This window comes from Corapipo altera, unplaced genomic scaffold (genome assembly GCF_003945725.1).
Source record: "Corapipo altera isolate COAL_440 unplaced genomic scaffold, ASM394572v1 64, whole genome shotgun sequence".
NCBI lineage: Eukaryota > Metazoa > Chordata > Aves > Passeriformes > Pipridae > Corapipo > Corapipo altera.
In genome coordinates, this window is record NW_020884893.1 from 9,016,158 (window position 1) to 9,041,919 (window position 25,762).

Consider the following 25,762-nt stretch of genomic DNA (forward strand, 5'->3'; position numbering starts at 1 on the left):
AGCAAGTGGCAGGAGAAGCATGTGGATCCCAGTGGTGGGCACACACATTGTATCTGGCTTGAGGGAGATGCTCCCAACACAAGTAAGGAATCTCTCCAGCAAGAAAAGCCCTTTCCCATCCCAACGTTGCAGCCACCAACCAACAGTAGGGCTGGGCAGAGGGAATTATGCACCACAGGCACCCAGCTTTCCCCAGCACAACACTACACCAGGAATCAGAATGCCATACTGCCTTCCCAGAGCAGCAGAATACAGCCCCTGTGTGAGGAACACAAGGGGTTGAAGGACAGCACACATTGAAAACTACTCTTAAACTTGCTTTTATCCTGCAGTTTGTGCCTCAGTCTTGAATCCTTGTCCTGTCACGTTCCCTTCCTATGTCTACCCTCTCCTCACATCATCTCCGTTCTCCTTCCCAAACTCTCCTCCACTCTCTATGATCCCACTCACCAGGATGACAGTGATGGCACAAAATCCCTGAGCAAGAGTCTCTCAACTCCCACTGCCTCTCACTCACCTTTGGAGAACTACAATTCCACAGGACATCCGTGATCTACACCCTTTCACCAGCTATTCCAAAGAAAGCACAAGAGTTTCCGTCATGGACCCAAAGAAAAACAGGCTTTTGCTTCCAGACCAACCGTTTCTGCTCCAGCGTTAAGAGACGGGTATCTCCGTTTTGGCAAAAGGCTGCAGCCCAGTCTGGTGCAGCCACCACTGGCAGCCACCTTCCCAGAGTGGTGGGAGCCTGATAAGTCCAAAGGTTTCTGCTATCAGACCCACTCTTCCCAGTCAGAGTCAAAGGGCGAGACCACGCTCAAAGAGAACAGAAGGAAACAAAAAAAACAAGCTGTATTTTATACATATTTTCCAACAAGTAATAAGGGAGTTTCTCCTCCAACTAAATACATGGGATAACACACATCCACAGACCCGGATACTGCTGCTATATCCTCACATGTAAGACAGTACAGCTTCTCATTCTATGATCACAAGAAAGTCAGGGGTTTGGGGTAGAAACAGTACAGATCACAAGTGTAGAAAATTGAAGACAGTGTATAAAGGGTCCCAAACACAAAGCTTTCCCTCTAATGAGTTCACTTTTTTCCATCTGCACTTGAAGAGAGCCATCTCCCACCCCTCAACCACAGGCTGTGCAACAGCTCACAGTCTCCCAACAACTCTAAATAAAGGTTCTTCCTTCAAAGGGCTTTCAAGGATTGCTGGGTTTTGCCTTGTTACTTTAAAACTGTGCTTAATGAACTCAGACACCTAAAAGAGTAAGGTTTATCATTTACATTTAAAAATTGAGGAAAAGTTGTCTAAAAATACGCTTTTGAATATGACAAAATGCTCCAGCTGCTCAGTTTGGAGGAACATCTCAGAGCTGTGTGGCAGCTTGTCAGCAGAGGATACCGAGCTAAAGAAGAGGAACCAGCCCAGACCTTTCCTGGTGCTGCTGGGCTGGTCCCCAAACTCCACTCATCTCCTTCAAGAACACTCAGTGTATTCCAACAGCAACAATCCAGATCTGCTGACAAGGAACCAGCCTCAGATGGGCCAAACACTAAAGGGGGACAGGGAACACATGCCAGGGCCGAGAGCAGAGGGACTGCCACATACCAGAATCCATACAAGCGCTAATTAAAGCTTGTGTTTGCAGGGGAGAAATTGGAAATCAACACGGAATCGCCAACAGAGGCTCACAAGACTGCTTGTGTCTCCTACGTGATACCAGCAACAATGCTCTGATGTGCTGCAGAAGCTGATGGCCATGCTGAGGGAAGAAGGAAGGAGCTGTTCCTTCTGGGAGAAAGCTCCTTCGTATCATCACCCATCTCCTGTTCTCCAAAATCCATGCTCCTGTGAGGACCAAAGCACCACAAGCAGGGAAGTCCTACAGAGTCCACTGAGGCAGCTGGAGCCAGCACACTCTAGAAGGTATTTTTAAGCTTGGCTGCCACAAGCACGAGAATCTCTCCGATCTTTTTCTGCCAATTCTCTATGTCCTTGGAGACATCACACCAGAGCTCTCCGTGGCGAGGTTCGGCGTTCTCACAGCGCTTCCTCACCTCTTCTTGTTGTTCCTACAGGGAAGAGAAACGATGGTTTGTCCTGGTTTATTCTAGCATGGAACCAGAAATTTAACAGCCCTCCTGATTCAAATACTCTTCCAAAGCTTATGGTGGGGTTTGGGGCCTGTTATTTTCAAAGGCAATATGGAAGCCCCAGTCAAAATTCAGAAGAAGCAACTCTCCTGCCTGGCTGAACAAACTGGTCAAGTTACAGCCCAGCAAGTTTTGGCTACAGCAGAGAAACTGCAGCAGAAACTTCCTGTGCGTTACTGCCTGCAGGAGCTCTGTCAAGTGAGAGGTCTCTCTGAAGTCAGAAGATAAACACCCCCATCATTTCAGGAATATCAGGCAGTAAAAACTACCCTAAGAGATCAGAACAGGCTGTTCCTCTGGCTGTGCTCACACGCAACCTGCACTTGACACTTGGGAGAAACAGCACCAGTTACACAAACCCAGCATCACAATTCCAGCACAATCTCCTCCGAGCAAGGCTGTGTTTTACAGGAGGAAGATTGATTTCAGAGATTTTTGCACAAGCCAGCATGACTGCAGAGAGCAAAGCAGCCTGAAAGACAGCTCAGCTACTGACAGCACCTTTTAAAAGCCACCACACAGGCCTGTTCATGCTCATTCATGACCAGGCGTGACAGCCAGCCTCACCTGTGACCACGCAGGCAGCAGCAGCATGCTCAGCCCAGCACCACAGCAATACCAGGGCTGGGCAACCCACATCAGCCAGGGATTGCTGCTGACTTCCCTGTTCCCAGGCACACACTCACCTCTGTGCCGTGCTGGAGCTCAAATTTGTAAAAGAATGCCCAGGCATCCCCCAGGTCCGAGTCGATCTTCACTGTCCGGTGGAACCACTCTCTGGCCTTGGTTATTTTACGCTCACTCCAGAAAAGCCTGTTGGGAAAAGCAAAAGGGAGTTGACAAACAGCCTCACTTTAGAGGAAGATGCCAACCCACAAGCACTCCAACCTAAAGGTTCTACGACTATTCCAATTTTTTGCTCTCTCCACAAGGAAACAGCAGATTTTTAGGCATCTGTGGGCCATCCTGACACTGAGAAGTGATGAGAGGACTGAAAAGAACAGCCAGCACTTCCTCTTCACTGCCCAGCAGTGAAGCAGAATAACTTAGAGGATAACTTAGCCCCGGGCAGAGAAAGACTCTCCTGAGAGGGGAAGCATTACTGAGCTCAACCTTTCCTAACTCAATGGCTTTAATTCTGCTGTTCCAGATTTGGTGTGGAAAAGGACAGCATCACATGCCTACATCTATTCCCACTCCTCCAATTTCTTAGCATTTCAAGTCAGTTTTAGCATCTAACAATTAAATAACTTCAGGAAGCTGGTAATTGCCTGCTGTGTGGTCACACACTCACACCCACACAGCCTGCTCCAGTGGAGCAGACCTGCCTTGCCAGCCCCACTTTCCAAGGAAAGATGAGCATGGAGCTTCTGCCCTCAAACCCCAGCCTGGCACCTGCCCCACTGCTGCCATTTCATCCAGGCACTGGGTGAACACTGAAATTTCTCCCCAGTACTGGAACCAGCTGAGTCTCTTGGTTTCACTCCTTTGCATTAAAGAGTTCATTTGAGCTATAAGGTCTTTATCAAATCAGCCAGCCCTCATAAAGAGCTTAGCCAGTCATAAAATTATACAGCTTATGTGATTGTTTTTAAGCCCTATAATACTCTTGATTGTTCCGTGTTAAATAAACTGTCATTTAAAAGAGCACGAACAATGATAGCAGAGGCTTAACACCTGCAAGCAGTGGCCATTTTCAGCAATATATTTACCAAAAGTTTTTCACAGATGTGTGACATTCTGTACCTACAGGCAAGTCGTGATGGGAGGTGGAAGCTGTTTATGTTGGGATTAGCTGTTAAACTGCCTGAGGTTGCACCAGAAGGGGCCTGGGAGCAGTTTCCATAAAGCAAAAGTTAACATTTTTCTCACTTGCTGCTAAAGCTGAACAAGTCAGCTGTCAGGATCTGGCAGAACCCAGTGTTGCAGTCACTGGAGTGTATCCTACAGTTTTCTTTGGCTATAAAATAGAGTTGTGAAAGAATTGGGCAACTTTGAGCAAAATGCCTCCTGCTTTAACCTCTTCCGCTTTTCACAAAGAGAGAAAAGTTAAGTTTGTTCCCATCACGGCTGCTGCAGAGCTGTTCACACATCAGAGCAGGAAGGATATGGCAAGAGTCAATTCTGATAGTGGGTTTTCATCACTGGAAGCCTCACAACTCAATCTAGACAAGAAGACAAATCCTAGTAGATCATTTTCCCATTTCAGAGAAGCAAACTACAGAATGGCTGGTGGTTTGAATTCTGGGAAGGGCCACAACTGAAGAACACTGACATGGCAGAAATTCAGGAGCAGCACAGAATCTAACTCAGAATTAAAAAAAAAAAACACCTGACAGAATCTAGGATAGAGAGAAAAGATGAAAAATACACAGTCACATAAAACTTGAAAAATAACCAGCAAAAAAAAAATGTCCTTATTTTCATAAATACTTCAATCACATCCTAAACCACTTAATTAAGCCTAGTTCACCTGACAGCACAATGAAATCCCTTTCAAGGGACAGAAAGAAAGCAGTCTGCAGGGTGCCAATACCCTGCACTGGCAAAGGGCTCTGTGTGAGTGTATTATTGTCTGTGCCAGTCCCATACCCACCAGAAGAGCCCGAGGGCAGGGCTGACATCCCCCACTTGGAATCAAGGGAGAGATTTGCACAGTTACTAGGAGACAGCTCGAGAGCTGCTCCTTGCTTTGGGACTTATTAGAGCTGCTGCAGCCAGGATCACATGGCTGTGCTGGAGTGCAGTGATTCATCCTGGATGCAGGCACACACAGACATGGATATTTTTACTGCATCAAGCACAGGAACTCACTTGGCCACAGCCAACAGGACATGTGGGTCATGTTCACACTTCTTGAGAGCATCCACACTCTTGGTCTTCCGTTGCGGTCGCGCTTCAAGGAAAATCGCCTCTGACCACAGGATTCCTTAATCAAGTCAAGTAGAAAGATTGTTTAGTGTTAGAGATTAACCCTCCCCACTCTGCCATCAGTGCTCTCTAACACAAACAGCACTATGGCCTCCACCCTGGTGGTTATCCACACCCAACCTCATCCCAGATCCCTCTTTCCACAAAGACCCTTCACTCAGTACTCTGAATTTTTAGCTCCTGCGTGCACAATGCTGGACCTTCAGCTCTGAAGGTCTCAGTGCCATAACTCCTGCAGCTCCAGCACTGCCTAACCCAGAGCTCAGGCTTTTCACTGAGTGAAAAGTGTGAGACGCTACAAACTCTGGAAGAGGAAGGGCAAACCTGTGTTTCCAAAGGGAAAGGTATCCATCTGTCTGAACAGGAAACTGAAGTGGCAGAAGTCCCAAAAGGTGCAAAGTACAGTTTGGGAGCAGTTTCAAAGATGCTGGACAGCCCCACAGTCTTATTGATGCTGGCTCTGCACACACTGATGAAGGACAGAGTATGTCCAGGAAAGGTGGGTTTAATCCCTAGCTCCTGTCACTCCCAAAAGCAAGGAAGGAAATATGCTCAGGAGAGCATGAAATCTGCAGTTTCTCATGTCAGCCAGCCACACCTGATCACTTCAAAGCAAAGCCTGAGAGCTGGTGTCTGCCAGGACTCTTTCAAAGTGCTCTCGCTTCCCATAAACGGCACCATGGGAACACACGTGAGCTTTGATGACTGCAGTGATAGACTGGAGGGGAACTCTCCTCTTCTTGCTCTTTATATATAGGATCACAAACACCACTACATTTCAATTTTACTCTTTGTACAGCCTGTCCACATCAGCCATAAGCCATGAGGAATCAATTCAGCAATCAATGGACACAAACCCCTGGTTTACATGTCTGCAGGTGGCCAACCAGCCAACTCCTGCAAGCTTCAATTCTCTTGTTGAGGTTTAAGATAAAGTTGGAAGCAATTTTTTTAAACAAAAACTGAGATCCTGCTGCCCATTTCCATAGCAACAGGCAAGATCTGTAAAAGAGCCTGCGGTGGCAAACACTCATTAAGCATTAGGTCATTCACAAAACAAAGCAGGGTTTGGGTGGTGCTTTGGGTGACCCACTCGCATGGAGAGCAGCTTGCAATGAGTTTATCATGTCATAAAAGTCACTTAATTCCCTATTATTTCACTGGGATTAGGCAGCCATCAATTAAACACCTTTCAAAACCCAGCCTGAAGGCAAGCTAAGCCGGCTTGCCCTGCAGTAAGTTACTACAATTTGTAGTTATGTGACATCTCCCCAAAGGTGTCAACATGTTTAAATAATTAAGTCCTCCTCCAATTCTCCCCCAAAACAGGGAAACATTTGGCACTTTCTCCTCCCATCCCAAAAGGCAAATGCTTCCACTGCTGGTTAGAACCAACTGACTTACATTATATGACCTATTAGCCTCTTCTTACATGAGCTAAAATAATCAAAACCCAGGACTGAACCTTTATGGTACATGATCCCCTGATTATGACTACAACTGAAATTTGCTGCCACCACAAGTTATTAAACTCACAGTGGTGCAACCAGCACAGGCAAACTGGCAACTGGGAATCTCCTAAGGCCAGCTGTACTCCCAGGAGACAGGGAAAACACCATTCCTTTTCCACTGAACTTCCTAGCTACAAACACTCAAGTGTCTTTCTTTAATTTTAAACCTTGGCAGACTTCTACCAGCTTCAGAGAAAAACTAGCCTGTATCCAAAGATGCTTTCACAGGAGACCTGGGGACAAACTGTGGACCACAGATGTAATAATACACTGGATACTGCAGAAAAAATGGAACAACACAACCTGTGACCTCTCTGGTGTGAGACAGCACAAAGCAAGTGTGATTACTCACAAAAACCCTCAACATCTCCTTTGTAGAAGGGTGGCTGACACCTCTCTGAAACACCATATTTTGAGATCTGGCCAGAAAGGACATCTCAGGAAAAGATGTGTCTCTATCAGCTGGGCAAAACAACCATGTTTAAGGTAGAAATGAGATCCAGCTCACCCGAATTGGGGCACTCTTGCAATGCCTTGGCCATCAGAGTGTTTGCAATGTTCTTCAGCCCAGCTCGGTACTCCAGTCGCACAGACTCCAACCTGGGAGGGAAGAGACTCTGATGATATTTATGACAACATATTCACTAGGGAGAAACAAACTGTGAGTCACTGGAAACTGCAAACATCTGCCCATATTCCGAATAAGTGTAGGTGACTGACATCTTCCCATTCCTCTCCCATCTAAAAATAAACGTGACTTTTATTCTATAATGGTTCAGATCAAAAACAATCTGAAAAGGGGACTGTAACAGAAAAGAAATAGCCCTGGGTTTGCAAGCTTTGTGCACTACAACTATCAGTAAAGGAGAAAACTAACCCCCAAATCCTCAGAGTAGCTACACAATAGCCAGGATCACCAAAGCATTTCTGCTTGGTGAAAGGTCTGCTCAGGGAAGTTGTTAGTCCGGAAGAAACTCCAGGATGGGCATGGTCATAACTTCCAGGCTCAAATGGCTGAGCAGATGTGAAATAGCTGGCCTGGAGAATGCATTAAATTTTTAGCCCAAATTCAGTTAATCTCCACACAACTCACCAGAGATCTGGATTTTTCGGATTCTTCAGGCGAGACTTTTCCAAGATGGCTCTTGCTCTAGTCAACTGCCCAACTTTCTCCTCCAGCCTGGACAGCAGAAGCCACAGGGGTATGGAATGGGGGCATTTCTTCAGCTGTTTAAAAAAAAAGTATGGTAATAGGTAGATTTGAAAAGAATATTATCACCCTTATAGCAAAGAAATTCCCTCCCTATGTCCTCCTGGAGAGTTTAGAAGAAGAGAAACAAAGTTGTTACTCAAATTTCTCCAATTAGTCTTACAGCACAGAAGTCAGGTTTATCCTGTATCCAAAACAACTGGGTCAACATTAAGCCTGACTGAGCTATCCCAGCACCAAGAGAAAGAACAAACCTCCCTTAAATCTGTGCTTCTGGAGAGAGAGGCTCTCACACATCCCCAAACCACAGCAGAGTGTGCAGGAAGTAATTAAAATACCGACTCTGGCAGAAACCTGCGTCCAAATTACTTTGATGGTTGTCTGACTTTGAGCATTCATATCCAAGGACACCAATTACCATTTAAAAGAGACAGGAGTGCTCTGTAGGTCACCTCCTTTCACTGTGTGTATCTAAGAGCAGGTGAGGAGGATTTTCTTTTAGGAGTTCTGCTTTTAGTCTTTACAGGTCTTAGAGAATTACTGTGCAATCCCTTTTTTCCCTTTCTTCCTACCTGAGAGGACTCAGGCATACAGAAAACTCAAGCAAGAAAGTGAATTTTGCACATGGATAATGGATAAGAGAAATTCTTGCTTCTTATTTCCAGGTCCTAATTTTTTTTTTTTTTTACAGTTTTAACCAATGATAGAAAGAACAGAAATCATCTTTTTGGCTCTCCATTTGGATTCAAAGACAGACATATCTCCACACCAGAAGCACAAAGCAAATCTGCAGTAACATCCATCTTACCCCTTGATTATAAGCCTCCCGTGCTTTCTCTACCAGCTCTTTTTGTTCCTCAATTTGTCCTTTCATCATCCACAGTTTGGGGAAGTCCTCATAGTGCTTCAGGGCTTCCTCACACAGCTCCTGGGCTGCAGCAATGTTCCCAAGCACCCATTCCAACTTCACAGACTTCATGAAGACCTGGGAGCAAACTAGAGCTGTTTAACACCAGCAGCCACTGAAAAACCATTAGTCTGTCAAAGCAGTGGGTTCCCACTTTCATACATTCATTAGAATGTTACTGATTAGCTACAGTTTGAAGTAAAATAAAAATAAAAATATCAGGGTTAAATAACAGTGGGAACAGATAACAAAGAGAAAGGTAAATGCAAAAATTAAAGGAGTTGAAACAGTATGATCAACCTCTATCTCACATTTGCATAGAGCTGGCATTTGCAACATCACAGAATCATAGAATGGTTTGGGTTGAAGGAATAATATCTGTACAAAGAGCACAACCAATTAACAAATTCGAGCCTGATTTATCAGCACAGTCTGATCTCAGATCCAAGCTACCAAAACCACATATTCCTACTTATGGCTTCAGGCTGTAACTGTTGTCCTGCTCATTACAAACTGGTACATCTATTTTTTTGACCCCCAAAGCCTTCCTTTGGGCTGTGAAGGGAAGACACAGCTGTGAGAAATGCATTATAGACTCAAGGCTCTCTCACTACTCTTTGATCCCTGTCCTTCCCATTCCCAAACTGCCCCCACCACGACCTTGCAAGAGAGGCATCAAGTCTGAGACCAGAGCTTCTGCCCCAGCTGCAGAAGCTCCCTGGCTGACAAGAGAGAAAGAGGGCAGTTTAAAATATCTAGGATGAAGCACCAACTGAGGGAAACAGAGGACAAAGATCAAACTAATTTTTCTTTTACTTGGACAAGTTAAAATGCTTTTGTATGAAGAGCTGAAAATCGACAAAGTTTATCATACCAGAGGTAACTGGAGATAAACACAAGAGTGTAGGTTTAAACACCAAACCGCCCCAGAGCTGACTTTAGTACAAGCATAAGTGAGTCTTCTGTGAAAGTATTTTCTCTCTCTTTTTTTCCCAAGAGTGCTTTTATGCAACACAGTCATTATACAAACAGCTGTAAACTGGGAATTTCCTGACTTTTGCCATTTGTGTAAAAAACAAATTGAAACCCTTCACTTTATCCTAGCCTTCTTTTCCCATCATGCCACGACCGTGTGTTGCAATCCGCCAGAGAAGCGCTCAGCGAAGCGGCCACACGGCCCAAAAGGCAGTGGCAGGGAGCCACATGGTCAATCCCTAAGGCCACAGAACTGAAGGAACTCCTCCTTCCGTCCCAAATCCCCCGTGGCCAAGTGGCCTGAGCCTCTCCACCCTCCCCATGTCCTTACCCTTGCTGTGGGGGCACTGCTGCGAGCTTTTGCCAGCAGCCTCCTCGCTCTTTCATACTCATTGTTCTCCGACTCGAGCTTCACGGCAGCGAGCCAGATCTCCTCGCTGTTGGGGTTGGCCTGCAAGAACACAAAATGACAGACAAATGCACACAGTGAATCAACAGCAGATTTAATCCTTCGTTTGATCCAGATTAAAATTGAAATCAGAGCTTTGTCAATCCACAGTAGGATTTTTTATTTATTTTTTTTTTTCAGTTCAAGCTCCTCCCAGTCTTCTTTGACCTTTGAAGTTTATAGAAATTCTCCAAAACAGATGGGCAACACAAAGATGTATGCCAGTTTGGAAGCTGGATGCTTCTCAATTGTTGAAAAGAATTAATGCTTGATCTTCTGAACTTCCAGTTTAAATACTGAAAACATCACAGGGTCTGCCACAATGAGACCCTCATTTTATTACCCCAAGCAAAAAAAAAAATGCAGCTTGAATTCCCCACTGAGGTCTGTGAAAGCTCCTCCAATAAAAGTCATTTCAGTGGCATCCATGTCAAGAACTTTTCAGGATGGTAACAAAGAGCACCAAGAACAAATTCAGGAACTAAATACGTTTTACCTTCCATCTCAAGACCTGTCACTTTTCTTTGCTATCACTTAAGATTCTAAGCCTAATTCCCATGGGCAGAACTGCTCTGCCTATCTTTCTTACAGCATTGAGCAGACAATTCCCTTCATTTTGCATTGGATTAGTGGGTTTGGTCTAAACCAAAAGTAATACAGTGACCTCATTAATTAGGGCAGACCCCAACCCTTTCCCTGAGGTGACCCAAGACAAGGGGATTCTGATCCATGAGTGGGGTTGGTGGGAGCCATGGTAGTAAAACTGATGGTTTGCAAACTCATATAATCATAAAATGGTGTGGGTTGAAAGAGACCTTGAAGATCATCTCATGCCAACCCCTCTGCCATGGGCAGGGATGCCACTCACTAGGTCAGGCTGCTCAGAGCTCCAATCCAACCTGGCCTTGAAGACCTTCAGGAATGGGGCAGCCACAACTTCTCTGGGCAACCTGTTCCAACTCAGAACCTGGTGTGGTACTACTAATAGAGTAGGAACACAGTCTTCCAGCTTGCTGCTATTTTACAGGAGAACATTTTGTCACATAAACAAAGAACAGCGGAAGTCTCCACCATTTTGAAAGGCAGCAGGAATCAGGTGTTGACAGAAGAAGACTCCTCTGTATTCTTTACCTGTCACACTTAACACCATCTGACACATCTAACAGACCCACCTGGAAAGCCAGGGCCAAAATGCTTCTGGCTGCTGGCACATCTCCCGCCAGCCACTTGGATTTGGCTCCCATGAGCCACAGCACTTCTGCTTTGGGACAGTGAGCAACAGCTCTCTGCAAAAGAGCCTCCAAGGATTCCCTGAGACAAGAAAGAGCAAGTTACAATCCCTCCAGGTACTGCCAAAGGCGAGATCTTGCACACCAATTTCACTATCGCTCAATGTTATAAATATTGTTGCAAAGTCCAACGCTGTAAACTTTGATAAGTTGTTTCATAACAGGGAAAGGGTGGGGTCTTTTTTCACAAGGGTTCTGAAATCAGCACTCCACAAACGGCTCATTGTTCAGACACCTTTGCCTGACAGAGTCTGTGGAAAGAGCCCTCACATAAACTGCTCCTTTCTCTTGGAAAGAGCCATTCTGTTTAACAAACCTTAGTAGAAACTGAGACAGGCAGTTTTTCAGAGTTATTAGATGAAGCTGGTCCGATCTTACTGAACTTATTTTTTTCTCCTCTGGAAAATATACTTTACAGGGAGAACATGGGGCTTAAAAGCCAGCCACCACTGGGAAACATGGGAGAACAACATCAAAAGCAAAGGTGTGTTTGTTCCCAATTGAAAAAAGGCTTGAATGAGGCAGAATTCAGCATCTGCAGTCACTTCCACACTACAGCCTTGTTGGCTTTAATAAGGATGATTCCACATGTGTAAGTGGTCTACTGCAGAGATTGTTTGCTTTCTTCTAAACTTTGGGCAGAAAGCTTCTGACATGTAAAGCTTTATGAATAAACTTTGAAAAGAGCCTGAGCTGTGACAGTGTAACATCAATCTTAATTCAGGATGTGATACACATTCACAGTATGTTTAATCAGAAAATGCCAGAGATGCTTGGACAACTTCAGTAATGAAGCAGTTTATCTATGAAAATTAAATAAAACACATTAGGTGATTTGTATCCCCATACTTTTCTAGAAAAGCCTTCTCAAAGATGACTGTTCCTACCTTGCCTATTCAGAGCTATTTTTACCAAGTAATCCCTGTTGCCAAAAAACCATTTTATGACTTCATAAAACCTAATGATGTTCTGAGCACAACAATAACAAAGAAGGTCAGACCTGCAAACAACCTCAGCAAGTTTCCACCAGCTGCACTAATTCGTGCAAGACAGCACTTCAGGGATCATCTTGTCACCTCCCTTCCTCCCCAGCCTCTCACCCTGTCACAAGGATGAACCCCTCCACGCAGGGATTATGCAGCACACGTACCTGGTTCCATGGTTCTTCTCAAAGTAAGCTGCTCGCAGCCACACACTCTTCTTGCTCGGGAAAACTTGCAAGGCATAAGCATAAATTGCTCGGGCACACTCCAGGGCATTATGAGCAACACACTAAAGGAAAACAGATCAGAACTAAGTCAGCTTAGGGGAGGGGTGCAGTGGAATCGAGAGCAAGAAGGAATTACACATGCATAATTCAGCACAGAACTCACTAACTCAGTGTAATCCATGAATTGGGGTATTATAGAGAACAGAACACTTACTATCAGCTTTTTAAAAGGAAGCAGGAAAGGAATTTCTGAGCATCCCTCTACAGAGCACAAGTATCCCTGGCCTTTCAGTGGGACTGACACACACAGGCCAGTTTGAAACATTAGTAAGGCATTGGAAAGGCTCTCATGTTTGCACTTCATTTTGTTATTTCACAGGCAAAACCCTAAGCACCACAGAATGTGCCCCCCACTGCTCAGAGCCCAATTCAAGGCCAGTGAAGTTGGACATTTCTCATGCTGAAATATGATTTAGTTTTTAGCACATGTTCGAACTATTCCCCTAAAGCAAAGAAAGCCTGGTAAAAGTTTTACCCCCTCCCAGTCTTACATTAACTCTTGAGCTACAATGTTTAGGCCTCAAACTCAACTCCCAGCTCCTTTACTCAGACTTCAATCTCTGTTGATGTCAGACACCCACAAAAGAAAACCACACCAAAACCAGTAAACAATCTATCTGAATGTCAACTTTTTGATTAGTAAAAATTCAAATCTGAATAAAGCTCTATAATCCAATAATTTCCTGAGGCACAAAGTGGCCAAAGGCAGGCAGGTGGTGTGGGAATCACATCCACTTTCACTGAAAAAGCCATTTCCCAGGTTCCAGTTCAATTTCCTCTAATTAAAAAACACAAAACCCACAACAAAACAGACAAGAGCAACAAAAACCAGCATCACAGCTGGACATACACTGTCTGCATCTTCCATCCAGGTATGTTTCCGATCTTCTTCCTCAATCCCAATCCCGATCACAGCTCGCATGATCGCCTGGCACGTGGCCACACTCCCAGCTTTATCACATTCCTCAGCATCCTAGAAACAAGAGTAAAACCCTGCTCAGTACAAGAAGTTAAATGCTGCAGTGGCAACTCCTCAGGCACAAACACAGAGACATTGTGGGTCGGGGCCACAGCACAAAAATTTTATTACTCAAACACATCTGGACACAAAGTAGGAGCCTGCACCCGTGAAAAGGTGCTGGAGCTGTACACAGAGTCATTCAGAAGTTGGTTAAGAAACAGAACACATCAACTGCATCCACTGAAAAGGAATAAGTGTGACAATGTGTGACCTCTCCAGCCCCAAAAGTCTCTTCTTACAGCTCCACAATCCTGTGCTGAGCCAAGCAGGGACCTGGCCAATAAAAGAGTGCAAAAATTTCACCAGGAAGTATTTTAACATCAAAACTACTGACCTTCCTGCAGCTTTAACTGTTAAGCTTCAATATGGGCTAAGCAGTAAATGAATTTAAATGAGTATCCCCTCAACCAGAGTTAAATCAAAGGTGCAAAGGCTCTCTCAACAGAGCATGTATGAGAAAGTGGAGTTTCCTGACACACAAAGCTTTCAGAAAGCCAAGCATGTCTTGCTTAAACTTGTTGGAAAGACCTCTGATCAGATAACAGAAATGGAACAGTTCTAGTACTGAGAAGGAACTCGAGAAGACAACGATGTGCTGGTGGGTTTTTTTACAGAGAAGTTGAAATTAACCTTTATTTTACTGCTGTAAAGAAAGTTAGAATTCTTCTAGTAATATTATTATCAATGCTCTTAAGCAGTGTGCAAAGATTGTGCTGCCTTGACCCACTGTAAGTGATCTTAGTAGGAAACTTCTTTAAAGACTTAAGCTCAAGGACATACTCAGGAGAAAAGAGGTTCAGTACAGGACTAAGAGAGTATTTCCTACATGCTGCAAATGCAGCATTTGTATTGACTTCTCACAACACTATCTGACAAAGACTTCTGGGGCAAACAAATACCTTTTAAGCCAAAAGAGACATATGCAAAAGATACCTAAATCCTTTACTGGAGGCTTTAAGCCTCTGTCCTACTTAAGGCAGCATCTGCTTCAACTTGAAGTTGCTTATCTTCCAAGACAGAAGTAAACCAGACATTTTTCAACAAAACACATATGGTGTTACTCCAGGGTATCACTTATGGCCTTGACCCTACACAGCTTCCTAGTCTCATCTCTTGTATCTTCACAGGGAACTCCACTGATAAGCCAGGTGCAAAACTACTCTGCCCCACAACACCCACCTTCAAAACAGAACCTGAAGGGCTCCCATGGGCCTTCAAGACCAAGCACATACCTGTATCCACTGCTCTCTGTTGATTTCCACACCATTAGCCCTAAGAGATGTGATGGCTCTGTCAATGATTTTCTCCACCATCTGGGTGTTTCCATTGGCTTCCTCCAGTTTGGCAGCAGTGATCCAGATGTGACGATCCGTCGGAATATTCTCCCGGGCTTTGTTAAGGACTTTACGAGCATTCTCATATGTCTCCAGTCTTGCCAGCGCGAGCCACAGCTGCAGAGCAACAAAAGATGTACTTGAGATGAGAACAAGGAGATGACAAGGCTGCCGTATGGCAGCGTCAGCCCACAGAGATAAGCAGCTTCATGCTGTTTGCTACTGGTTGGCAACAGTCCTCAAGCACTACAAGCAGGCTGCGGAATACCAGTGGAGGACAGTAGAAACAGGCTACTGCTGCTCTTAAAGCTCAGTCCTGATCACCTCTAGATGTCATCTCCAACTGCTGGGCTGCTGCACTCCTATATTCTGTTCACATCACCTCTCAAACAGCTGAATTTAACACCCTGGTTCAGCATTTCAGAAACGAGCAACTTTTAGATTCCCCAGGCTCCGTGTTCGCGTGTTTTCGCAACTGTCGAGGCACCACACACGAATGTGAACGTGGCTCGGTGCCTACAGCAGGCACAGCTGTGCACTGCCTTGACTAACCTAACAATTACACAGGAAAATGAGCCATGTAATGACCACCAGACAATTAACTCTGGAGAAAAAAAGCACAGTCCACTACTCATCACATCCTTCCCGCTGCAGTGTGAAGCGTGTGGTAGAAAACCTTGTGTGGAGAAACACTGCACCTCACCCTGCCTTTTGTTTGCAGAGCTCTACTGCCAGCCCCAAGTGGTGTGTAGGGGCTTCTTTATTTCACTTTTTTTAAACTCACTTCAACACTGGTTGGACAGCACTCCACAGCCCGGCTCAGCATGATCCTGGCATCCTCAGGCTCCTCCAGCTCCACGGCTGCTTTCCACAAACGCACCGAATTTGGAACGTGCTCAAGGGCTAGAGAGGCAAAACAATTATGTCAGTCACGATAAAGTAGTTTATCAAAGAGAGCTGTGTTTTTTAAAGATGATATACTAAAGGATTTGTCCTATTTCAGATGAAATTTCCTGAAAGAGAGAAGGGAAGGAACTTTGCTTATATTGGCTCTTGTTTCCACAATGAGAATTTAAAAAACAGAAAATAAAACACTTAATCATTTTAATTGGAAACAGGTTTTGGAAAGCCAAGGGCTTTTTCGCTGCATAAGCTGTAATTGCATCCTCCTCAGTAAAACACCTGGCTGAACAAAGCCTCCAGCTCCAGCAAATGAGCACATGAGGATCTTCAAAATCAGGCAGCTTAACATGCTGGCTCTGCCTCTATAAAAAAGGAGCACCTTCAACACTAAGTAACACCACAACCTCATTTCTTAGATGTTGAAATCATCCCCTCACAATTTAGTTTTTCTGTAGGCATCTCCTGGCAGCTTAATGGACCCCAGCTCAGGTTCCTGCTGCAAAAATAAAACAAGGATGCACAAAAACTTAGAGGTATTGCTGACACTAACACCCTAAGCCATGAGTACAAAGTGTGCTTCCAGTAATCCAATATGGACTTCATCTAATTAGGATTCCTTGAGGCTTCCTTAATCTTGTCCAAGAGTTAGCTACTGCTGGTAGAACTGCATTCTCTGCAGCCTGTCCTGCATGTGCTGTCTGAGACATTAAACAACAACTTCACTCAGCACATTCCTTTCCACCCTCATATCTTAAAGAGAGATTGAGAAACCAAATGCTTTTTTAGCCTTTTGTCACTACAGTTTGCACCCTAGACCACTGGTATCAGCTGCATTGCAGCATTAGTTTCCCTGCTTCCATGGTGACTGTACACAAGTGTGCCATAGCAACAGAGGGCTGAGCACATCCTCCTTCAATAAAGCACAATCACAGGGACACAAAAACGGGTGGGAAAAGGCATCTAAATCTACTTTGAAACTAGCTGGGCTCCTAGGCAAGGTTGTTCCTTGAAGCATTGCTGCAAAGGCAGAGGCACACTGCTGAGCCTCAGCTCAGAGCACATCCCAGCTCTGCACAAACAGATTTACAAGCAGTGTGCACCGAGGATTCGGGCATTAACCATTTGTCTCAGAGTCTGCAGCAGCAGGAGATTTTCCCGAAGAAGTTAAGTGAATAATGTCAGCTTCCAAGAGCTGAAAGCATCACTCTGCAGGACAGAACATGTTTTCATAAATACAGCATTCGATTTTTAGACCTCAAGATGCATTTGAACCACTCAGCTTGCAGGCTCCCCAGTCAGACTGAGGTTTTAAAAACTCCAGAGGTTCTGCTGGATGGCAGGAATGCACAGAGCCAGTAGAAAGGAGAAACGTGTTATGAAAGGTCACACTTCAGTGACATTATCTGGCTGTCAGGCTTTTTTATTTTAGAAGAAATAATGGGTTATACTGCCACTTATTTAAGGCTGGATATACAAACAGCTCCAAGCACCACATTACTGATGTTCCCTAGGCAGCAGAGGAGCACTGTGAAGCTGTTAGCAAGCAGAAACTGGGAAGAGAATGATAAATCCTGTTCCATTCCACTAACAGCTTTTAGCAGAGATTAAGTAGGTGGTTCCAAAAACTGAAGCAAGATGTTTTTCTCCTTGCAAATACCATGTCTGAAGCAAAGCTCAGTACTTAGTGGGCAAGTCACTGCTCTCACACAAGATTCTCCCATACCTCAGCTGGACTCACAGGTCTATTTCTGCTCCTGTAAAAGTGTTTTTCTGTTCAGCACCTATGATTGTTCCTGAGAAGGACACACAGTGTCAGTGGAGTGGCACTTCACAGCACATTGCACTGCTGAGCCAATGGAAATTCAAGAAGATACTGAACAGTCAATATCTGAACTCTTGCAACTTCAAACCCAGGAACCTTGAAGTACCTTTAGTCCACATGTAGTAAGATGTCATTTCACCAGAGGTGTCCAGTTGATTCCTTTGAAACCAAGCCAATCAACAATGACTGCTTCACAATGATTTAGTGAATGCATTAAATCCAGACCCTTTTCCCTGTCTAGATTAAAGTCAGGAGATGCAATTGATACAATTCAATAGTCACGAAGGATCTAATCCCTACTGATACAAGCTACTTCAAGTAATCAAAGAACTCATACTATAAACCCGTGAGGAAGATATGAGTTCAGGAAAACAGAAACTACTGTTAAAGAATTCCATGAAAGGAGAAAAACTCCAAGTGCAATGCAAGAGAAGATGTAAGGTTTCAGGTAAGCACCACAGAGAAAGGTTGTTTCTCAGGAACACAGAACAAAGCCCCCAGACCACCAGGCTCAGCAACATAAGAGCCCCAAGGCCTCTAAAGCTCATCCAGCAGGAACCACTGTGGTCTCTAACAGGCTACAAGCAAGTTGGAACTCACAGTCCATATCTTTTCCAAAAAGCATCACAAGGTGACAGCTAAAATACCCTTTTTTCCCCTAGAGCATCTTTTTTTAATTGCTTTCATCTACTTCCCTAACTTTGATCAAGCTGGAATTGGTTTTGGTGCGTGAAATGTCATTTTGGAACTGTTCAGTAACAACAGCTTTCTGCTGAAGGATGTTTTACTATCCTCTACTCTAACTCAATAGCAGGAAGTTCCACCATTAAGGCCCACATTAGCAACTGTATTTCCCCCAAGGAAGCAAGAAAAGCACTTAAATTTATGGACACATCTTGAACAACTTACAGTGCAATACAAACAGTGCAGTTCTCAGGCTTCATCCCCTGACCCCGCAGGAGCTCTCACCTTTCCTAAGGACACGTTTCTTGGCACGGATATCTGTCTCCAGCTCTGCTGCTCTGATATAGATCCGGACAGACTGTGGAAGGTGGCGGACAGCCTGGGCCACAACAGCCTTGGCTGTATCCCCAGGCTGAAGCCGAGCAGCTTCTAACCAAACATCTTCACTCTGTCAGGAAAAACAACCAGTCTTCCTTTACATCAGAACAAGAATATAAAATCAGAGCTTCTGGCTAAATAGGTGTTTTGTAACACTGCAGACAGCGAAGCTGTGTCAGACACGGCCTGAATCAAGCTTAACAGAGGTTCTGCTGCTCATTAACCACAACCTTTTCCTACTATCCTGCCAGGAACAGCAGGGAAGCAAAGCGATTCTGACCTTGGGGCACATCTCTGTTCCTTTCATGATGAGGTTTCGAGCCACCTGGAGTTTGCCAGTGACCTCCTCCAGCCGGGCTGATGCTATCCAGGCTGGTGGGTGATGAGGATTGGTCTCTCGGACAGATTTCAGGAGCAAACGGGCTTTCTTGATATCACTAAAGGAGGAGGAAAGACAGGCAGGAAAATCTTCAGCACACCATTAAACAATTCTCCTGAACCACTAAGTGCTTTCCAGCCAGTTCTTCACAGCCACGCTCACACACACAGTAACTGTGACCTCAAATGTTTCCACATTGGTGACACAAACTACATTCTACCAAAACAAGCTTTCAGACACACATTAACACAGAGAAATCAGTGACAACCAGTTAAGTACTTAAATAAGATTTTTGGGAATTACAGCTGGGCACTTGCAGTTGGAAGCTCATGAGCCCAAGTGTTGATGTAAGTCAAGAATTAGGATCAGCGTTTGCACATATCACTTTGACTTAAATGGCAATTCTTTATGAAACACGTGTCAAACTTCAGGTTAAAGAGGTTTTCAGAGGTTTTCAATCAAGCCTAAATTATCAGCACACAGGTACAATTAACCAGGTTATTTCCTGGTTGGCAGGCAGCCACACACTGCCATTACTCTGGCATGGAAATAGGGATAGAACGGAAACAATCCCCACAATTGATGCATCCAGGTCAGATGCTAAACACCTCAGCTTAAAGACTACACCAGATCTCATGTTAAAAGAATTCATCCTCAAAAACTCACCTGGCATCTCTTACAAATTAAATGCCAGCTGAAAGCACCCGCTCAGATAGATTCCCATTTATATGCAGGATCACTGCCACTACTAAGAGGATAAATCTGTTAATCCTTCTTAAACTTACTTGATATCTCCTCCGTGCGTGGGAATCATTGAATTCAAGTCTGTCAAATATCCTTTTGGATCCACTACAGTCTGGCCACTCACAGAGTCCGACACCTGGGAAAGTCAAGTTAGAGCTACTGAAATGACCACTCAGCCCCACACACTAAACACTGGAAAGCCCTTCTTTTTAGTATAAACCACATTTAGATGGGAAAATCAATGAAAAAGAACAGAAGTCAGTGATTTAAGAGTAATATTTTTCAGCAGCTTGTCCTGCATCCCTGTACAGGATGGAGGAGATGCTTCCTTGGTAACACCACCTGTGCTGTTTGCCTTAAGTCCACCTGTGGTATAACCAGGCAGTCTGTTCTCCCATAATGACCAAGAATTCCAGGGACAAACTGTTACTTCTAAGGAAATTCTACTTGTGTTGAAGGCATGAGATCGGGGGAGAAGACATACAAAATTATTCCACAGGTCAGCTGTTCTTGGGTCTTCTAAAACCAGGGCTTAAATAGCAGCACAACATCCATCCCAGCTATTCCAGATCCTACCTTCCCACATCCTTACCTGGCTTAGTCTCATATCCATCAAGGTGTTTCTGGCTTGGCCAATCTTCCTCATATCCAGTTCACCTGTCCCAGGTGTCATTAAGCCTGGTGTCATTCCTCCTGGGTATGGAGTATTCAGACCCCCTGGATATGGAGTATTCAATCCTCCAAATTGCTAAAAACAAGAGTGAGAAATTCATTCCTAAAAGATCTTTGAGATTTCAAAAATAATTCAGGCTATTGACTGATCTGCTCTTCCCCAACAGCTGCAGGACAGAGATGCCAAACCCACACAAGTACTTCTGAAATGGCTTCGCTGGATCACAAAACATTTCTCATATAGGATTTGCAAATCTGTAGGTAATTACTCAGGTTTAGTCAAGTCAGTGAAATAAGCAACAAGAAATTGAAAAATTCAAGCACAGGCATCTAAACCTAGCACATTTAAACAAGAATATCCCATGGACACCAGGGAACCAGTTCAGGGCCAGTCAGCTGCTCCTGTAACTATGACCACAGGAGCAACAAGCTAAACTACTTAATTGTCACGTAATTCAATTATTTTGCATAGCAAATAATTTTTGACACAATTGCTCCAGGGGTGAGCAAACCATTAGGTGAAACCAAACTTTATTTTCTGTTCCATTTTTGCCAGGATGTTGATGTAACAGAAACAGACACTGGTTACACTCACCAAAACTCCCTATCACCATTCCACAGCCAGAGGAAATGAAAATGAACACTTTCTTTCAAACATTTCATTTTTAGCCCAAAAACCAGGCTCTCCCTGCCTATCCTCACATTTTCTCTGGCAATGAGTGTGCACTGAAAGGCTCCAGCAAGCACAGGAGTTTAACATCCAGAATTCCTTTGACAGACTCACAAACCACACCAAGTTTTTTGGTCAAGTAGCTTTTTTTTCCCAACTCTCCGTTTAACCCTCATCTCTAACTTAAAATTTGACCATGGCTGCCCCAGGTTTGCTGTGTACTCACTGTCTGACGTGGGTCCACAGTAGTGTGGTTCTCCCCTGACTGCAAATGCTTTGCAAAGAAGCTGTCAGGGACAGGAGTCAGCTTCTCATAACGGGGATTCCTCTGACGCTTGTTCCTGGCGTCTCCAACCTCTGGAATACTCAGCCACTCCTCTTCTGTAACCTCTGCTAATTTCCGCTGTTCAAACAGGAGTTGTCGTCAGTATTTGCTGTAGAAATTTCTTTTTAACTGCTCTAACTCCTTAATAGATTTATATTCTTGAAATAACTCAAGATCAATTAAAGACTTAAAGGTCAGATTTTTTTCTAATCCGATGTACAAAAGAATTAGATGCCTTTAATTAGAATTTGGTTTTAGTCCAGATCGAGATTCCAAATCAATTTTGTTATTAAATTCAGTGCTACAAGCATTCAGATTAATCCTAATGCCTCCAGCATTGAATGGTTTATTACTAATCATCAGACAGCAGCTTGAACAATACATTTTATTTAAAAGAAGATTTAGAGGCAGGAGATCCTGCTCAGTGACTCCTCCAATGCCAAGAAGTTATTAGTCCCCCAAAACCAGAAGTGTAACATCTTCAATAAAGCACAAAACAAAAGCCCAGTATCAAAATTTGTAGGAATTTCACTACCTTGTGTATCCACAAGAACAGGATGAATTCCAACACAAATTAATTCTAGTCTGGAGAATAACAAAGTACTTGTTTGCCAACACACAAGATCTGAGCAAAGAAACACACATACACACAAAGGAACATAGAGCCACCTCTCATATCTCATAAAAAGTCACATTTCAGACATTTTTTGTCCTTACTTTCAAGTCTGAGAACTGCTGCTGAATTTTGGGTCGTTCCATACGGTATTTCTCTATTTCCTCTTTTTCTCGTTGTTCCCTTAGGAAAAGGAGAACTGAGGTTATGCTCAAAGTAACACTTGGCAAGTCTTTAATCAAAGTGCTGCTAATACAGAAAACTGTGTTTGATCAGAGTTATAAAAGGGCATTTTTTCCAAGCTGTGATTATCAACATTATGACAGATGCCTTATCAGACAATATTAAAGTGTAAAAACAGACATCTCCAACCAAGGGAACTTCAGTCTTTAATCTCCTCTTACCTGTAGATCAGGTAGTGAGTTTTACAAGTAACACCCACTGTTTACAGGGCATTACACGACTCTTTTAACAATGTCCAGTGCACTGTGCAGCTCCTGACACGTCAAAACCAGTCAGTCAGCATCTCCCCACACCATCTTAATGAACTACAGAGACTTAATTAACTACAGTGAAGTAACTCAACCACATCCACTCTCAAAGCAGCTGCTGCAAAATAGCCTAAATTAACCAGAAAACACCTCATCCCAGTGCTGTAGCTTATCCTACCTTCTCTCTTTCCTGCGTTCATCCATCCTCTTATCCAAAGCTGCATAAATAGCATCTGCTTCCTCATCATCTTTCTCATAGGGACCACTTGAGAACAGGCTCCCAGCATAGCCATTGAACTGTGAATTTGGAGAGAGAGAGAGAGAAACCAGGAAAAAAAGGCATTTTAAAGCTCCTGTTATGTCCCTGCTACTGCCCACCAGTCACTCCGAGTACCGGAACTGCACGAGCAGGCTACTTCTGACAACACTGCATCAGACTAACACAGCCCTGAATAAAAGCAGCTTTCTTCTACCACCCCAAGTTTTTATTCTCCCACACCATTTGAAGCAAAACTGCTTCAAAATTGCTTCTCTCTCAAAATTGCTACTCTTTCAAAACAGCTTCTCCTTCAAAATTGCTTCTATTAAGCAATAAATGAGATCCCAGGATAGAAAAGCCATTTTCTTCCATTAACCACTTTTTCTTTCTAAACCAGCGAAAGCAAACAGAAAGAATATCACAACATTCAACTAAGCAAAGAGGGATCTAAACACAGGAAGACTACACAGGCCTCATAAGGACAAATACACTTCACAGAATCCTTTATGTTGAAAAGGACCTCCAAGATCATCAAAGTCCAACCTTGTCAAGGTATAAAAGCTTAGATTTCAAAAAATACATCAACTAATTTTTATTTATGGGCCTTTTCCCAAGATTCTCAGGGCTCTGTATAGATAATTAAAATCTGTAAAGATAATCAGATTAATAAAATAAATGTAAATTATACAGAAAATTAATATAATATATAATATATAAAATACATATATATTTTATATATAAAATATATAATTGTATAAATTATATAGAAAATTTTTATCTGTATAATTAGATTAATAAAATAAATGTAAATTACACAGGAAATTAATATAATATATAATACATAATATATAATACATAATATACAATATATAACATATAATATATAATACATAATATATAATATATAATATATAATATATACATATATATTTTATATATAAAATACACATATATTTTATATATAAAATATATAATTGTATCAATTATACAGAAAATTTTTATCTGTATAGATAATTAAAAATCTGTATAGATTAATAAGATAAATATAATATATATACATAGAATATAATATATATCCTATATTATTATGTTATATATTATATAGTATATATTTATATGTAAGTTATATATTTTATATATATTATGTATGTTTCTTTATATATATGTATCATATTTTTATATATATATCATACACAATATATATAATTTTATAAACTGTATAGAAAATTATCTATCTAGATAGATAATATACAGATATCTATCTGTATAGATATTAGACCCCAGTACATGGAGCAAGGCCACAACAAAACCCTGTAAGCACCACAACACTGTGTGCACTGAGGTCTCAATAAATGCATAAGAAAATAAGGAAAATGCTGGCTGCAAACTACAGGAAATTCTGGCCTTGGAGGCTCAGCCAAGGGCAGGGAGCTCAGGGGACTCCTCTTGCACTTGGGGAAAACCAGGTGCAGGCTGATGCAAAGGTCGTCACCTCGTCGTAGTTGGTGTCGTTCAGGTCCTCGTCGTCGTCATCGGCCGTCTGGTTCTTCTTCATCTGGTCCCCCACCGTCCTCTTCCCGGGCGGCGCGTGCCGGTCGTCCACGGGGTCGTTGGCATCACGGGCAGGGCCAATGTCGGAGCGGGTGGTGAAACCCGTGGCTCTGGGGGGACAAACCAGCGGCTGCTCAGCTCATGGCAACCCCAGCCTGTCACAGCCACCGCCTGGAACAGGCAAGGGAGAACATCGCCCATGAAGTCTGGGGGGGAAAATGTCCTTAGGATCATGGAGTGCTTCGGGTTGGAAAGGACCTCACGGCTCACCCCCTGCCATGGGCAGGGACACCTTCCACTAGACAAGGTTGCTCCAAGCACAGTTCAACCCAGCCTTGGACACTTCCAGGGATGGGGCAGGCACAGCTTCTCTGGGCAACCTTTTACAGGGAGAACCTCATCCACAAGGACACTGCAACCACCCGGCTCACTGCTCTGCCATCCTGCACCCAGACGATGCTTCACTCGTAAGCTGTGTTAGACACAGTGAGCAGCTGGCCCTGCAGGCTGCCAGGCACTACAGGAGGGTCTGGGTGCAGGGATCGGGCCACTGGGGCTCCTCTGAAACCCCACACTCGCCTGGCAGCAGCTCCCGGGCACAGCCGGCAGGACCTCCCCAGGTGAGGGCACAAACAAATCGCGGGACACAAACAGAACTCACCTCCACCACAGGACACCCCAGCCCCACCAAAGGCGGCCCCAGCACCCATGAAACCCTCCTCAATGCTCCCTGCACAGACACCCCCCGTTTGATGGTGTTGCAGAGGGCCCCACGGGCACAGAATGGGGAGGAACACAAACCCTTCCCAGCAGCGGCGTTTGGAGCACCCGGGGCCTCATCCCCGGGGCCGGGCTCGCTTTTAAACACAAACCCGTCCAGCTAAAGAGGGGACGGGACGGGTGGGGAAGGGACGGGGACACCCAGACAGGCGTCAGGGAACCGGGCCGGGGAAGGCCCAGTCCAGGCCAGGGCGGCGTCTCACCCGCGGCCCAGCCCTGGCACGTAGCCCAGGGGCGCGGGCATGCCCAGGAACGGCTTCTTCTTCTTGTTCATGGTGCCGGTGCCGGTGGTGGGTGCGACGAGGTGAGAGTGGAAAGGGGCCGACGGAGGCAACCGGGAAGCGGCGGCGGTGGCGGCGGAAGCGGCGGCGGGAGCAGGCGGGTCCGCCCGCGAGGGCAGAGCGGCACTTCCGCTCCCGCCGAGGAG

General features: G+C 44.2%; 1 protein-coding gene across 1 annotated transcript; it reads right to left on the reverse strand.

Annotated features, from left to right (window-relative positions):
- Nucleotides 1-833: 833 nt before the first annotated feature.
- PRPF6 (pre-mRNA processing factor 6) lies at nucleotides 834-25,694 on the reverse strand. Its single transcript, XM_027646083.1, has 21 exons — nucleotides 25,539-25,694; nucleotides 24,497-24,665; nucleotides 22,924-23,042; nucleotides 22,359-22,437; nucleotides 21,543-21,719; nucleotides 20,567-20,722; nucleotides 20,016-20,110; nucleotides 19,132-19,288; nucleotides 18,759-18,921; nucleotides 15,849-15,967; nucleotides 14,963-15,181; nucleotides 13,560-13,682; nucleotides 12,590-12,711; nucleotides 11,323-11,461; nucleotides 10,034-10,153; nucleotides 8,629-8,805; nucleotides 7,704-7,837; nucleotides 7,119-7,210; nucleotides 4,983-5,097; nucleotides 2,855-2,981; nucleotides 834-2,087 (listed from the first exon to the last, which is right to left on the reverse strand). Exons 1-21 carry the CDS (start codon nucleotides 25,607-25,609, stop codon nucleotides 1,935-1,937), a joined length of 2,826 nt encoding a protein of 941 aa, XP_027501884.1. The 5' UTR covers nucleotides 25,610-25,694; the 3' UTR covers nucleotides 834-1,934.
- Between the last annotated feature and the right edge of the window lie 68 nt (nucleotides 25,695-25,762).

What these genes read in the sequence shown, in the direction of transcription:
- PRPF6 (XM_027646083.1), bottom strand. Translation starts at nt 25,609, where the DNA reads ATGAACAAGAAGAAGAAGCCGTTCCTGGGCATGCCCGCGCCCCTGGGC. An exon ending in ACGACACCAACTACGACGAG is followed by an intron (nt 23,043 to 24,496) that starts GTGACGACCTTT and finishes CCAAATTCACAG; the next exon opens with TTCAATGGCTATGCTGGGAG. An exon ending in TTTTGGCCCTGGCTTTCCAG is followed by an intron (nt 10,154 to 11,322) that starts GTGGGTCTGTTA and finishes GTGTTCTTGCAG; the next exon opens with GCCAACCCCAACAGCGAGGA.